At 44.9% G+C, this 14,017-nt stretch overlaps 1 protein-coding gene across 4 annotated transcripts in view; it reads right to left on the minus strand.

The window, feature by feature from the left end:
* The window catches only part of CDK5RAP2 (CDK5 regulatory subunit associated protein 2), a 169,538-nt gene that overhangs the window by 33,497 nt on the left and 122,024 nt on the right, over positions 1 to 14,017 (minus strand). For 3 of the 4 annotated variants that reach the window (XM_033123488.1, XM_033123489.1, XM_033123487.1), the window contains 3 exons: positions 12,466 to 13,042; positions 10,440 to 10,672; positions 1,373 to 1,421 (listed from right to left, as the gene is read on the minus strand). In XM_033123488.1, coding sequence (XP_032979379.1) covers positions 1,373 to 1,421; positions 10,440 to 10,672; positions 12,466 to 13,042 — 859 coding nt within the window. The remainder of the gene's footprint in view (positions 1 to 1,372; positions 1,422 to 10,439; positions 10,673 to 12,465; positions 13,043 to 14,017) is intronic. The other variant, XM_033123491.1, reaches the window with a different exon arrangement.

The following is a 14,017-nucleotide window of genomic DNA, read 5'->3' on the forward strand; positions in this document are numbered from 1 at the left end:
CAGCTAAGACTGCCTCCAGTCTGGGAGGCCTTCCTGGCCCTCCCCACAGCCAGCCAACGCGCTGTGATCTGGTATTATAAAGATGGAGTGCAGGATTGAACGGGAGGGGCCTGAGAGAATACTGCAATGGGAGAGGAGTATTTCTTCCAAAGTTGCAAAGCCCTGACTAAAACGTCCTCCAGTGAGCTGTGACCACGCCCTGCTTGCTCTCTCTGACGCTGGTGGCCTTCATGATACAGTAACCACTAAAATTCTGCACTCCAGACTGGTCTATTTCTTTATTTTACACCCAGGAGCCCAAAGGGCTGCCATTCCAAAGAGGAGGGAAGTACCTATAGCGCTAACAGTGTTCATGAAGAACCTTTAACAAGGAAACGGGATGGCAGGACCTTGACATTTCCAGTCGGCCATCGAGGTAGGCTAAGAAAGGATACAACCCATTTATCCCATGAACATGTTCTGAATTCCAACTTCGTACCAGATACTTGGGGCTGGAACAGGTATTAAAGGTACTAAAAACACAGTCTCTGCCCTTAAGAGGTAACGTGGAATAACAATAACAGTCCAGGCATTGGAGTCCAACAGATTCAAGTTCAAATCCCAGCTTTGCTCTTAATGGCAAGTATACAACTCTGACCCTTAGGCTCCTCATCCTAAAGTGAAAACTATCAAGCTCACCTTGCAGGGTCAGAAAAAATGATTGTGAATGCTTAGGGCAGTGGCTGACACATACCAACACCCAGTTAATGCTAGCTCCTTCCTCTTTCAAGGAATTCTGGGATTGGAAAGAAAAATGCAGAAAGGTTACAGTACCATGTGGTAAGTGCTGTGATATAATTGTGTGTCATGCGCTACAGGACGAATAACTGATCCTGGGATGCCGGAGAGGGACGGGCTGTCAGGGAGAGCCAGGTCCATTTCCACGTGCACTGACACTGAGGAAGGATATTTAACTACATGGTCCACCCCACAGCTGTACAAAAGCATGGATGGGAGAACAGCAGTTGGATAAGATGGAACCACGGCGATACATGATGGCAAGGAAAGATGGGTCAGACTGAAAAGGGCCTCAAATGTCAGGCTATGGAGTCTGCAATTTATTCTGCAGGTACCCAGGTGCCAACAGAGGGAATGTGTCGTCTGGGTCAAATCACCTGACATAGAAATGCTACGAATGATCTAAAGCAACTGAATAAAAGCTGCAGGAGACACTGCTTTAACCCTTGGTTTTCAATGGCCATTCTCAGTTTCATAGGTGTTTATGCTTTATTTACAAGAAGCAGGAAACTAAGAATGGTGGAGAGCTGGAACACTCAAAAAACCGGCAGACAAAACAAACCCACAGTCTTCTTACCAAATGCTACACACTCACCTCTCTAGCATCTCATTCTGGGTGCTCATTTCCACTCCAACTGCTTTTCCTGGAAGCAGAAATAACTTTCAGAAAAAGGAAAACATTTTTTTTAAGTGTTCCCTAATCATTTCTTGCTCATCCATTTGCAGACACTATTCCACTAGTTTAAACACTCTTTATAACCATCCTGGACATTTCAAGTATGATTACCAAGAACACGATTCAGACTAGAGACTCCCCCTTCTCACTGCTCTGGCACTAGTGCTCGTAGGAAGGTGACAGCACTGATTCTAGAAAGCAATCACAAAGGCACTGCTCGGTGCAGGTTCTTTGTCCTTCTTTAAAACTCTGATACTAACAGAACACGTGCTTGTGATAGGAAATGGGTCACAGAATCAAGAAAAAGAAGAACAGTATCCCCCTGGATAACACAGACAGGTTACTGGATTTCTTTCTACTCTTTTTCCAGGGCTGATACGATACTGTGACTTCATTTTTCACTTTGTATTTTATGACAAGCCTTTCTCTTACTACATTGGCTTTAGAAACATCATTTTGAATGACTCCATTAATAGCCCACTGCAGGCACGCGTTTGGACCAGGTTGGCCAGTTCCACGTGGACATTTAAGTTATCTCCAATTCCTGTTTATAAAAATAAATGAAACAAAAATCTTTGGGCGTACAGCTTTACCTGCATTTAAATTATTTCCTTAGGACAGACTCTCAGAAGAAGGATTACTATGGAGAGTGAGTGCAGCTGAAAAAGCCAGTGTCTGCAACAGGGGGAACGACAGAAAGAAACGATAAAGGAAAACGAAAGAAAACAAAACATAGCCAGGAAAAGATGCTCTTCTCTTTCCTGCATGTCATCTCACCATTGGCTCTTTGAAATCAGCCCAGATTTCAGAGACTAACAACTTTATTTTTAAAATACTTCAAAACTCTGGAAATTGCAAACTGGGATGAGCTGGCTCTTTGAAGAAACTAATGTGTGGCCAAAGAAAATAGAAAAACTCTTCTATAGCTGTACTTGAAAAATGAGACTATAATTAAACTACGCCCACACATACCATTTCCAAAACTACTCCTAAAAGGAAAAGTTCTCAAACACCACACCGTGCAGGAGAAGATCGCGGGAGACTGGCATCCACTGTGTGTCTGCGGTTCCCACCTACGCGCTCACGAGGCGGGCTGCAGGCGCTGTCCGGGCTCCTTGTCCACCCCACAGGCCGGCCACGGGCCCCAATCAGGGGACCGTACTGAGCGCTTCAAAGCCACCGACCTCTCTCTGCAGGGCAGTGTGGGGCACCGGGCGTGGGGCAGACAGGCCCCGAGGATGGTTCTTTCACATCCACTGTCTCCTTTAAGCGTCACAATTACAGGCCCAGCGTTAGTTTCTCCATTTGATAAGAACGAAGTGGAAAGCCAGGCTTCATGCTTTCCCTCTCTCACTCTGCCCAAGGCACATTCTCACCGACTTCACTGCATGCTCCAGTTTAGCAAGGGACACGGACGGAAACAGCTAGCTCAGCCACAGGTCTACGTCTTCATCCTCATGGTTCATTCCAACCAAGCGTGGTGTGATGTGCTGGCTCCCCAAAGGCAGGGATAGGTAGATGGGCCTCTACTTCTAGGGAGAGTGGATGCTCTCGAGGGCCCCACCTTTCCGTCCTCCACACTCCTCCTCACTGGGGGCATCTACCTCTGACTGGGTCAGATTCTCAGACTGGAGGTCCCAGGCTGCACTGCGAACAGGCAGGGACACTGTACATTAAAAGAGCAACTCTGTCAGCATTGTCCCTCCCACACCTGCACTAGGGCTACCTACCAGATTAACCAGATGGTAAGATTTGGGCCCTACAGACCCTGAGCATGGGCCATGTACCCCAGCCCAGCCACCCAAAGAGCTTAGGTGTTCCACACATACCAGCCAGGCAAACTGTCACTCCTCACTCGTTACCACTGTTCTTTTGAAGCCCGGATATACCGCCAGCAACTTCACAAGGTAGGGGACCCTTGGTGTGGGTAGGCTTTCAGCATTCCTAAACTCATCTTCAAACCATCCAAACCCTCTCCTCGATTCCTAACCAAATCCACGACCACAGAGGGAAGTCCTCTGATGCCAGCAGTGGCAGGGGTTTCCTCTTCTTCAAGTAAGAGATCCTTTGGGGGGCTTATAATGACTCAACAATTGTATTCCAGCTGTTCCCCTCTCACAACAGAGTTCTTTAAAACTAAATGACAAACTATTATTGTGGGATTCACAGGGAGAGCATTACGACTGACGCATGGAATTCCTGGGTGGAAACTGCCAGCATCCAGGTGACAGGGAACCTACCACCTGTCAGCCTATTCCAAAAGCTTAGGAAGGATGTCATGAAAACACCACTCCCATCTCTCAGGCAAATCTTAGTGCTACACCTAAAAGCTGTATGGCAGTGGGAGAACTTCATCTTTCTAAACAAAAAGACATCTGGTTACCCAATTCATATTTGAACAAGCAAGAACATTACTGTGCAGGACAGGCTTGTAACTAACTCGTTGACCCACCTTCGGTTTCCTCTCGGCAATGACCCATCCTGTGTACTGCCACCATTTAAAAAGCCTCTTTTGAGACTTAAAAAAGCCTCTTTTGAAACAGTATTCCCTAGCTCAAGATCCATCCATGGCACAGAATTAAATTCAAATATCATAGCCTGGTATCTCCTACCTGACCCTAATGTTCCTTCCTTTCCATCTCACTAGCAATTTGCATTAAATATTTACAGTGCTTCTCCTAGATACAGTGGTACCTCGGTTGTCGAACTTAATCCGTCTGGAAGACCGTTCGAGTTCTGAAACATTCAAAAACAAGGCACGGTTTCCCCATAGGAAGTAATGCAAAATGGATTAATCTGTTCCAGATCTTTAAAATCAACCCCTAAAACTTCAAATTTAGCATGAATTTTACTATCTAATGATACCATAGGATCCATAAAATTTATGGCATTCGTAAACCGAAATGTTCATCAACAGAGACGTTCGAACACCGAGGTACCACTGTACCTGTACCCGTCACTGAGGATACAGAGATGAATAGGCCATCCTACCCTCAGTGAGGTTGCAACTGAGAGGGGATGATGGACCCAAAAGACAATTTCACTACAGTGCAGAGACAAGGGGCGGCATGGGAGGAGGACACACCGAGGAAACAAACATGACCCAGCCTAGACCATCGGGGAGAATTCAGAGGAGGTGACAACTGGCCTATGCCTTTGAGGCAGCAAAGCACTGCTTTATCAAGCCACGAAGCAGCTAAGACACAAAGCAGTATGTGGAGCCAGATTACATGAGTCCTTAGGAGGAAAACTCCTCCGTTCTCTCTGACAGCCCGGTTCGCTGTGCTAACCCTGATTTGCATACCCCACTACTGCTCCCAAAAATACCCCTCCCCACACACTATGAATCCTTCATTATGGAGGTCAAGCTCCAACACACTTTCCTTCTGGGAGCCTCCCCTTCAGAGCTCAGAGGTGCCTCCCGCCAAACTCACGATATGTGCGCCAGGCAGTCAGAGGACTTGTAACCGAAGGGCGCCCTAGAATAAGGTCCCCGTCACTTAAAACTATCATCAAATCCTCCCTAGGCTGGAGGTCAAGACAAGACAAGGCCCCCCACCTTCCAGGAGCTTATGCTCTGAGGAAATGAAATATGCCCACAAGAAATCACTGCTGTCACCTTCTGAACTCCCACGACTGGCCAGGCAGAAACTTTAAATAATCTCCTCATAAATAACTCTGCAAGACAGGTGCTATTACCTCGCAGAGGAAATATGACCCTCGACTGTAAAGCTGGGATTTGAACTCAAGTCGGCCTGGCTCCAGAGGTTCTCTTCTTTCCACCCCAGCACATGGCCTCCATCACAAGGCCAGACGTGACTCTCCTATGCGAGCTACAAACAACCCAGAAGTAAAGAAAAGGGACAGATTTGCTTTTACTAGGGGTAAATAAGGAAAGCTTCCTGGAGGATGGGAGAATTTCTACAAGTGGAAAGGGAATAAAAGCCTTCTAGAAAAGGGACCCGTTTGAACAGTCACAGAAGTGGGGAAATCCAAGACCTGGCCAACGGATGTGGTGGACTAGCACACGCAACCTGACAGGAATGTGAGACTCCCTGGGCTCAGATCCCGATTCTGCCACTTCCTGTGTGAACTTGGGCAAGTAAATCAGCATCTCTGTTCCTCATTTATTAAATGAGAACAATAACTGGCATATAGTAAAGACCAACGTTCCTCATTGTTTCTCCATCATCATCATCCTTATTATTATTTAGGGGTTAGTGGGCTGGAAAAGACAGACTGTGGAAGGGCTTGAAAGAAATGAATGTGTCAGGTGCAGGCAAAGGAGAGCCAAGGGAAGGGAGTCCAGCAGCTGTCTTCTATTCATGCGGCTAAACCCCTGGCACACATGGTGAGCTTGCTGAGGAAAGAGACTTTCTCACCGTCTTCTCTGTACTTCCCCACTGCTTACTCCGAACTACCTGAAGACAAAACACCGCCTTCCTGATTTATGCTACTGGTCTTGGGGGGTACCACATACAAGGATATGTGGGAAAACCTGGGACCGCAACACCAGTTCTTGATCTATTTTGGGTCTCCCCCCGCTTTGAGAATCTACGTGTTAGACCCTCACCCCAGAAAAGTGTACATGCTCACAAACTCCTGCAGGGCTCCAGGCCCCTAGTGAAATCCCTAGCCTATGGAGCTAGGGAAGAATCCACATTAGGAAACCACACTATCATCCCACTTCTTGGGTTCTGCCAAGTAAGTATGAACAATGAAATAGCAAGGATATGCGTGAAGACTCCACTACAGTGTTCATTATAACCCCAGACTGGAACCCTAAAGGTCCAGCTAATGGGGAGTGATTAAATAAATGATGGTGCATTCACACAAAAGAATGCTCTGCAGCCACTAAAACGTACAATGTAGATTAATGCTTCTTCTCTGTAATTGAACAAAGGGAGAGATTGCAAACAGTCCTACTGCCAGAAAATGATGCAAATATGTATTAAAAAGGTCTGGAAATATGAACTCCAGAGTTTTCATGTTTTGCTGTATTAATGATGCAAATTATAGGAGTATCTGCTGATCTGTTATTCCACAACACACAACACACACGCACTGCTTTGTGTTATATTAATACAAAAGGACTATATTTAAATTTTTTAAGAACCGATGCTAAATTGCTTCAAATATAAAAAACTATGCTGCGATCAGCTCATTTCATAATTCAGGAGCCAGACCCCTTAGATAGCATCCAAGATGCACCTCTGTCACATTTTGTTCTCCAAGAAAAAGAGCTGCAGCGAGGTCCTGAGCCCTATATGCTTTTCGTAGAAGAAAATAAAGTTCTGTGTTTATGTTGTCTGCCAAGCCTAAAACACTGCTGCTTTGCAGGAAACAAAAAGTGAGATCTCCTTGGGCTTGTCAAGGTAAATCACTAAAAAATAAATCAAGTGGGGGGATGGCTGAATGAAGGAGGGAGGGAGGGAGAGCAGCTAGTGCCAGAGGCAGGCGCTCTCAGCACCCCCACTTCCTAGGGCCCAGGTTGAGGACTTGTAGGAAGAAAAGAGACAGATGGAAGATGCCTCGGGCCTGGAAGATACAGCTCTATCTTGGGGACTTGGTTATTTCTCCAATAATAAAACAAAAACTAGCTTTTCTGGAAAACCTTAGCTGGAAGAAAGCAGACTTCATAAAGCTGGGAGAAGTGCTCCTGCATCCTGGCCCTCCAAGGTCCTGCAGACCTGGCACGAGGAAAATCGGTCTGCAGTGGACCTAGCTGTTGGGCTCTTTAAAAAACTCAGGAAAAAAACAGTCCCTGAGCCCAGAGGCCAAACTATCTCACGTTCTATCTTGGAATTAAATTGAACATATGTGGACCCTCATGAACCATCTGTACTGTATACATAAAGAGAGAAGAACTAAGGTCAAATCCTGGTCCCCCCAAGTCAGTTGTGACTTTGAGCAACTACGCTTCCTCGGTTAAGGCTAAGTTCCTCATGACAAACGGCGTTGTGAGAACTAAGCCGCCAGCCCACAAGTACAAGTACCAGCGGGCGCTCAGGACTGAAGGGCCACGTCCCCAGCAATGAGCCAAGCCTTCACACATCCCTTATTTGACCCTTACACCTCACCAAGGAAAGCCTCTGATTTTGAGCAGGGAAGGGACATGACCTGATTACCTTTTGAAAAGATTACTCTGACTGTTGTGTGAAAAGGGACAGTAGTGGGACAAGGGTGGCAGTGTGGAGGCCGGGGGGAGGAGACTACAGTAATCCCGGTGAGGTGACAGTGGCAAATTGAAGCTCGTGCCAAATGCCATTTCAGTGGATATCTGAAAGCCCAATTCCAGTGGGTTTAAGAAAGAAAGGGAGACCAGAAAGACACTAACGGATATAAAAGAGACGGACAAAAATAATGACTTCATAGAAGCAATTTTAAAGGACAGACGTTTTAACTTTGGAACCACCTTAATGTTTTTCATATTCAAAAAAATAAAATTAAGTTAAATCAATAAGGAAAACTATGATGTTTATGGGAACCCTAAACTTGAATACAAATAAACAAACAAAAAGCCTAATTGTATTTCAAATGAATAACAAAACAAAACTGTAGAAAGAAAGAAACCAAATAACTAAATCAAATACTGACTACATACCCTTAGCCTAAAAACGAAAAGAACTGTAAACAAATCTTGAACTCTTTTGGGTTTGTTTTTCACAGGGATGGACAGAGCAATTCTGGAACTATCTGTGTGTTACAGAATTAAGCAAATGAGAAGATACGTGACGTGGTGAGAGCCAGGTCTCACTGTTGGAGAGGGGAAACACAAACACAGAAGCAGGAAAGGCAAGAAAGAACACAGAGGGTTTGGACAGAAATTGGATGTACCATTGTGATTTTTAAAATATATTATACATTTTTAAACATACATACTTTTTTGTACATACATATACAGTGTGTGTGTATATATATGCATGTATATGAACATATATCCCAGTTCTGTCCACCAAAGGGCCTAGAAACTAGCAATTAACACAACCAGCACCAACTCTTGGTTTTTAAGTAGCATTCCCCTTTAAAATGGACCAGGGCTACTTAAAGAAATCATTGACTCAGGAGCAAGGACAGTATAAGATGAAGCTGAAACAGCTTTTTTTGTGCCAGAAAATAAGGAAGTGCCCCCACCTCCATCCAAAGATGGAGACATGACAAAAGGAACTGCCACCTGTTGATTCTGGAACAATTTGAGCATTAATATGAATGACAGAATGGATAATAGTCAACTGAATAAAAGAAGAATCTATTAATACAAGTCCATACTGATAATAAACAAACAAATACATAAATAAAAGGAGGTCAAGGGGGAATTCATCCTTATGGCAGATGCCACTTATAATAAATGAAGAAGGAATGACAGCATTAGAAAAAAATCACCATGTTGCCACCATGTTACCATCATAGTGGTAACTGACTACGTACGGCAAGAATCATCAATGGATGGCCAAACTCCTGGGTAAAAGTTTGCAGAGGAATGGAATGTTTACAGTTACGAAGTCCCCCCTTTAGTTCCTCTCACATTACACAGGGACGTATTATAAGTTGCAATGGAGAAACCTGACAGACATCACCTTAAGTGAGTGATCAAAGCTAGTACCATCGAGTTCCTAGAACCTCCTTAACGCGATACCATGAGAACGCAGCGTCATTCACGTGACACTCCTACCAAAACCACGTAACTCATCGGATCTAGTCATGAGGAAACAGATAATCCCAAATCAAGGGACTGGCCTGAACTCTTCAAATAGGTCAACGTCATGAAAGACGAAAGGTGAACTACCTCAGATTAAAGGAAACCAAGAGACATGACAACTAAACGTAATGTGGGGCCTGGGTCCTGGGTCAGGATCAGGAATAAAACTCTTACAAAAGACAGTATTTTTTTTTATACTGTTTCCAAGACTAATCTACGGAGAATTCAAATCAGTGGTTGCCTATGGGATCATAAAAAACGCTGACTCAATTAGTGAAATTTGACTGTAGACTATACTTGTATATTAGACAACACTGATTCCTGATTTTGATCATTGTACTGTGATTATGTAAGAGAACAACCTTGGTCTGAGGAACTGTACAGTGAAGTATCTAGGGAGAAAGGAGATGATATTATCAATCCACTCTCATAGGGTTAGGAAAGATAATAATATTTATAATGTGTGTGTCTATGTGTGTATGTATACATATATATATCTGTATTAGGTTGGTGCAAAAGTAATTGCGGTTTTTGCAATTATTTTTAACCTTTTAAACCGCAATTACTTTTGCACCAATCTAATACATACATACATACATACATACATATATATATATAGAGAGAGAGAGAGCGAGAGAGAGAGGGAGAGAGAGAACCTGTGCAAATATGGCAAAATATTAACTGACAAAGCTGCACGAAGGGTATATGGAAGTTCTTTGTTGTAGTCTTGAAAAATTGCAAATTATTTTTTTAAAAACATTTTTAATGCAATAAGATTTATTAAAGTACCTAGCATATAGCAAATGGTTAGCAAAGGTTTTCTTTCACCCTTCCTCTGACCACCTCTGACCCTTGAATATATTTTTTAACCAATGAAAGTTTTGGGGGGGGGGTTTTGTTTGTTTTTGTTTGTTGTTGCCAACATTTAAAATTCATGAGTTTTTACCAAAAAAAAAATTCCATCTTCTCTAGAAAATGTGGAGAAACCGACCACCATGTGGTGGGTGCCAGGGGCAGTGCTTCCTGGCTGTTTTCTCGCATGCGCTTCACCAGCCTAGTCCCTGAGGCATTTACATTGGACCCCAGGTCTGGAACAATGCAGACGACCAAAGCCATGGAAGCAGTCACTGGAAGAAAGCAGCCGCCATTGTGGCCTTGCTGTCACCTCATTAGAGCAGACAGTGGAAGGGAGGTAGGGCCAAGGAGTCTGTTCTTCCGGGGTCCTCCAAGAAGTCCTGGATCAATTACCGATGTGTCTCAGGACCCGAAGGACCTCGCCCCACTTACCACTGAGAAACAGCTTTTCCAGTTTCTCGAGCAGCTCGGCACATTGATTCAGCTGCTCCTGGAGACCCTCGGCCACGTAGTAATCCACATCGCTGGCCCGCAGCAGCTCCCCAAACGCCTTCATCACGGTGTTCATGTGTTGACGACAAATGACACAGATGCCATGGCTCTCCTTAATCTGCTGCCGCTGAAGGGAGAGCTCCCTGGCTTGGGACTGAACTAATGAATTGTATCTGATAAAAGGGGGGAAAGAAAATGCTTGAACCATTTTAGAATTGAATTTTTGTGACCTTAACACTAATTGGAAAAATGACAAGAGCACAATTTTTAAAAGCCTGCAGCTGTACAAGTATATATATTTTAGAATAATGGAAACTGTATAAGGTCACTCCTTCTTCGATTTCAAAACAGCCAACAAATGCTGGCACAAAGGTTCTTCTGCAATATTTTTAACCTTATGAAGACCCCAATTAAAGTAAGATTGGCAAGGACTCAGGAGAACAATCAGTTTCCATACACTCTTCAAAAATCCTATTCCAAATTGTAGGAACAAAGGGTCAGGGGACCCACCACAAATTCTCATGAAGAACAAAAAAAGAAACTGTATGCAGGAAAACAAAGATAGTACTCCCTCTTCTCAACTTAAAGGTCAGGGAATAACCATAATCCTAACTACCATTTATGGAGGGTCTATGATCCGTCACTCGCTGAATTAGGTGTTTTTTATGTTATCACACCCTCCCAATCTCCCAACAAATGTATGAACCATCCCTTTTACGGCTGAGAAAACTGACGCTCAGAGATCGCAGTTAGTTCAATGATGAAGATTTTGGACTAACACACAGCTCTGCCTTCAAAGCCCATGCTCTATTAAGCAATGGTACCTCCTGACACCATATCCAATATTTCCTACGTGAGCCCACGGGTTTTAGTAGCACTGAGAAAAACACAAGTTAAGGAAAATGTGGCTCATACAAACTGTGGCCGCAGTAAGTAACCTGGCTCCCGAGTGGCGTGGCAAAGACGCTGACCCCTCAGTTCGTGATCCCCCTTCCCTGAAATGACAGGGCATGGGGCTGGTGACCATTCACCCAAGTATGCACATACTGATCACGTGACACCAGTACTGCAGCTGGGGGCCAGTTTCATGAGTGAGAAAGAACCAGAGTATCAGAGTGGGCACAGGCTCGGGCTCTGACCGGCTCTGTGAATCTTCTCAGGCAATTCAAGGCAACCTCTTTGAAGTCATTTCCTCACCTACAGAAACACATTTAATAAATACCTCCTTCTCTGGTGATTTTGAGGATTTAATAAGAAAAGTGCCTAACTAAAGGTCTGACACAACTGCTTTTCAATAAACACAAGCTCCCTTCAATCCCACTGTTTGGGAAGTCTTGAAAAATTCACTCTGGCTCCTCCTGACAATTCAGAACAATGTGTTTGTGTCAAATTAGTGACGAATGAAGGTCAACTTTACAAATGATCCCATTTTTGCCATATCTCATGAAGCTAAACTGTATATATCTACACCCATAAAACATATCTTCATGACCTAAGAATTCTTCTTTTCAACACAAGCTTATTTCTCTAAGATGACCTTAAAGGGCAAAGATACGGAAAATATTTATATTCTTCCCATCCTGCCTAGGACATCAGTTTCAGTTCCGCAGCACAGTAAAAGCCCACAACGGGATCCAGGCGTGAACACTGCCATTCAGCAAATACACCGCAACTCACCAAGAGCCTGGTGAAAACCTTGATCCTGAGCCCCCAATTTGAGGGGGTCAAAATCTGTCCCGCCAATTTCAGAGGGCTCAACACTGGTACGTGGGCAGCCACCATTCTTTGTGGCCTCATGTTTCACTTCTCCACAGGGCCTGGCTGCCTTCGCCCCACCATTACGCCTTCCTCGGTACACACCCCACCCCACAGCACAGCAGTTCCCCTTTAGGGCATGGGCTCCCACCTAGTAGCAACATAGGGGAACTGCAGGCTTAAACAGCTGGAGGAGACAGGTGGGATGTACCTTGAGGGCGAGAGATCTCTGAACTTATTCTGCATGTTATGGACTTCACTGAAGAGCTCCACGTTCAAGTTCTGCTCCTTCTGCCGCTCACAGTCCTGTTCCACTAGCTGCTGTTCAACGCCCTCCAGCATCCTGCCGTCAATCATCTCTGGGGTCAGCGGACGGAGGAGTTTCGTGTGTTTCATATAATGCACTTGGTGCAGACTTGAAAAAGTCGTTTCTTCTTCGTCAGTATTGCCCTTGGGCTTGTTCAAGGCGTCCTGGGCCCCTTCTGTCCCACACAAAACTGTGATGATGGCCTCACTGCACGGGGAGTGCTTCTGAAGCTGAAAGAGGAAATTCCGGTAGCCCTCGAGTTCCATTTCCAAGTCACAGATTTTCTGTTTTAAGTTTTCTGTATCACTTGCGGTATCAGTGTTCTCAGAGTGATCGCTTCCGATCACACTGCCTTTAGTGGAAAGCCGACCCTTAGAACTCAGGTAAGTAGCTACTAAAATTGGGCCCTGAAAATCTTCAGAAAGGTTCTCTTTGCATGTTGGTATGATGGCAAGGTCACCGGGCTGGAAAATTTCAGAGTCTGAAAATCAAACACATTTATGTCAGTGTCTCCTTGGCTGAAAACCACCCCCTGTCCTTCCTCACAGCCACTGCCACGCCGAGACCACAAGCCTCCCTGACTCTTCTCTTCTTCCCTCTTACCTCTCAATCCATCCTCTTCCTCAAAGCGACTGGCGTAAAAACTAAATTTAGCCATGGTAACCACCCTCCTGCCACCTAAACCTGATCAATCTCACTATCTTGAAGATCAAATCCAAACCCCCCTCCCAGCATCTGAGACCCTCCAGGATCTAGTTCCAGGCAACGTTTTCAGCAACACCCCTGCAACCACCTGTGGAGATTCCCTGCTTCCCATCATTCCCTCCACACACCAGGCTGGCTCCTGCCTCCAAGCTTCTGCACGCGCATTTCCCTCTGCCTGGAATATACCTGACCCTCGACTCTGCTCCTACTCAGGGAACTCCCACTCGTCTTTCAACAGCCACATCTGATTTCCTTCTTCTGCAAGCCCATCTCCAAACTATGAGAAACACTCACTTCCCTCCGTGCCTCCACAGCACCTCCTACATGTCACCTGGGACAAGGGTACTACATGCTGGGTGCTGATGTAGGAAAGACAACTGGCTTATTTATTTATTTACCTAGCAACTAGTTGTTTGGATTCTTCTCTCCCTCACTGGCCTTTTATCTTCACATTCTCAGTGCCTACCGTGTTTTCCCAAAAATAAGACCGGGTCTTATATTAAGGTTTGCTCCAAAAGACACACTAGGGCTTATGTTCAGGGGATGTCCTCCTGAAAAATCATGCTAGGGCTTATGTTCCGGTGAGGTCTTATTTTCGGGGAAACACGGTAGTAGAGTACCTAGCCAGAGCACAAGTCAGTGAAGGTCTGATAAATATTGGGTACTGAGTGAAGTGACGACAAAGAGCAGTAATTCTAAAATCCACGACAGATGAGAGAGCCTGCTCGTTTCCATGGCTGTCAGCTGCCAG

Source organism: Rhinolophus ferrumequinum, chromosome 12 (genome assembly GCF_004115265.2).
Source record: "Rhinolophus ferrumequinum isolate MPI-CBG mRhiFer1 chromosome 12, mRhiFer1_v1.p, whole genome shotgun sequence".
In the NCBI taxonomy this organism is placed as follows: domain Eukaryota; kingdom Metazoa; phylum Chordata; class Mammalia; order Chiroptera; family Rhinolophidae; genus Rhinolophus; species Rhinolophus ferrumequinum.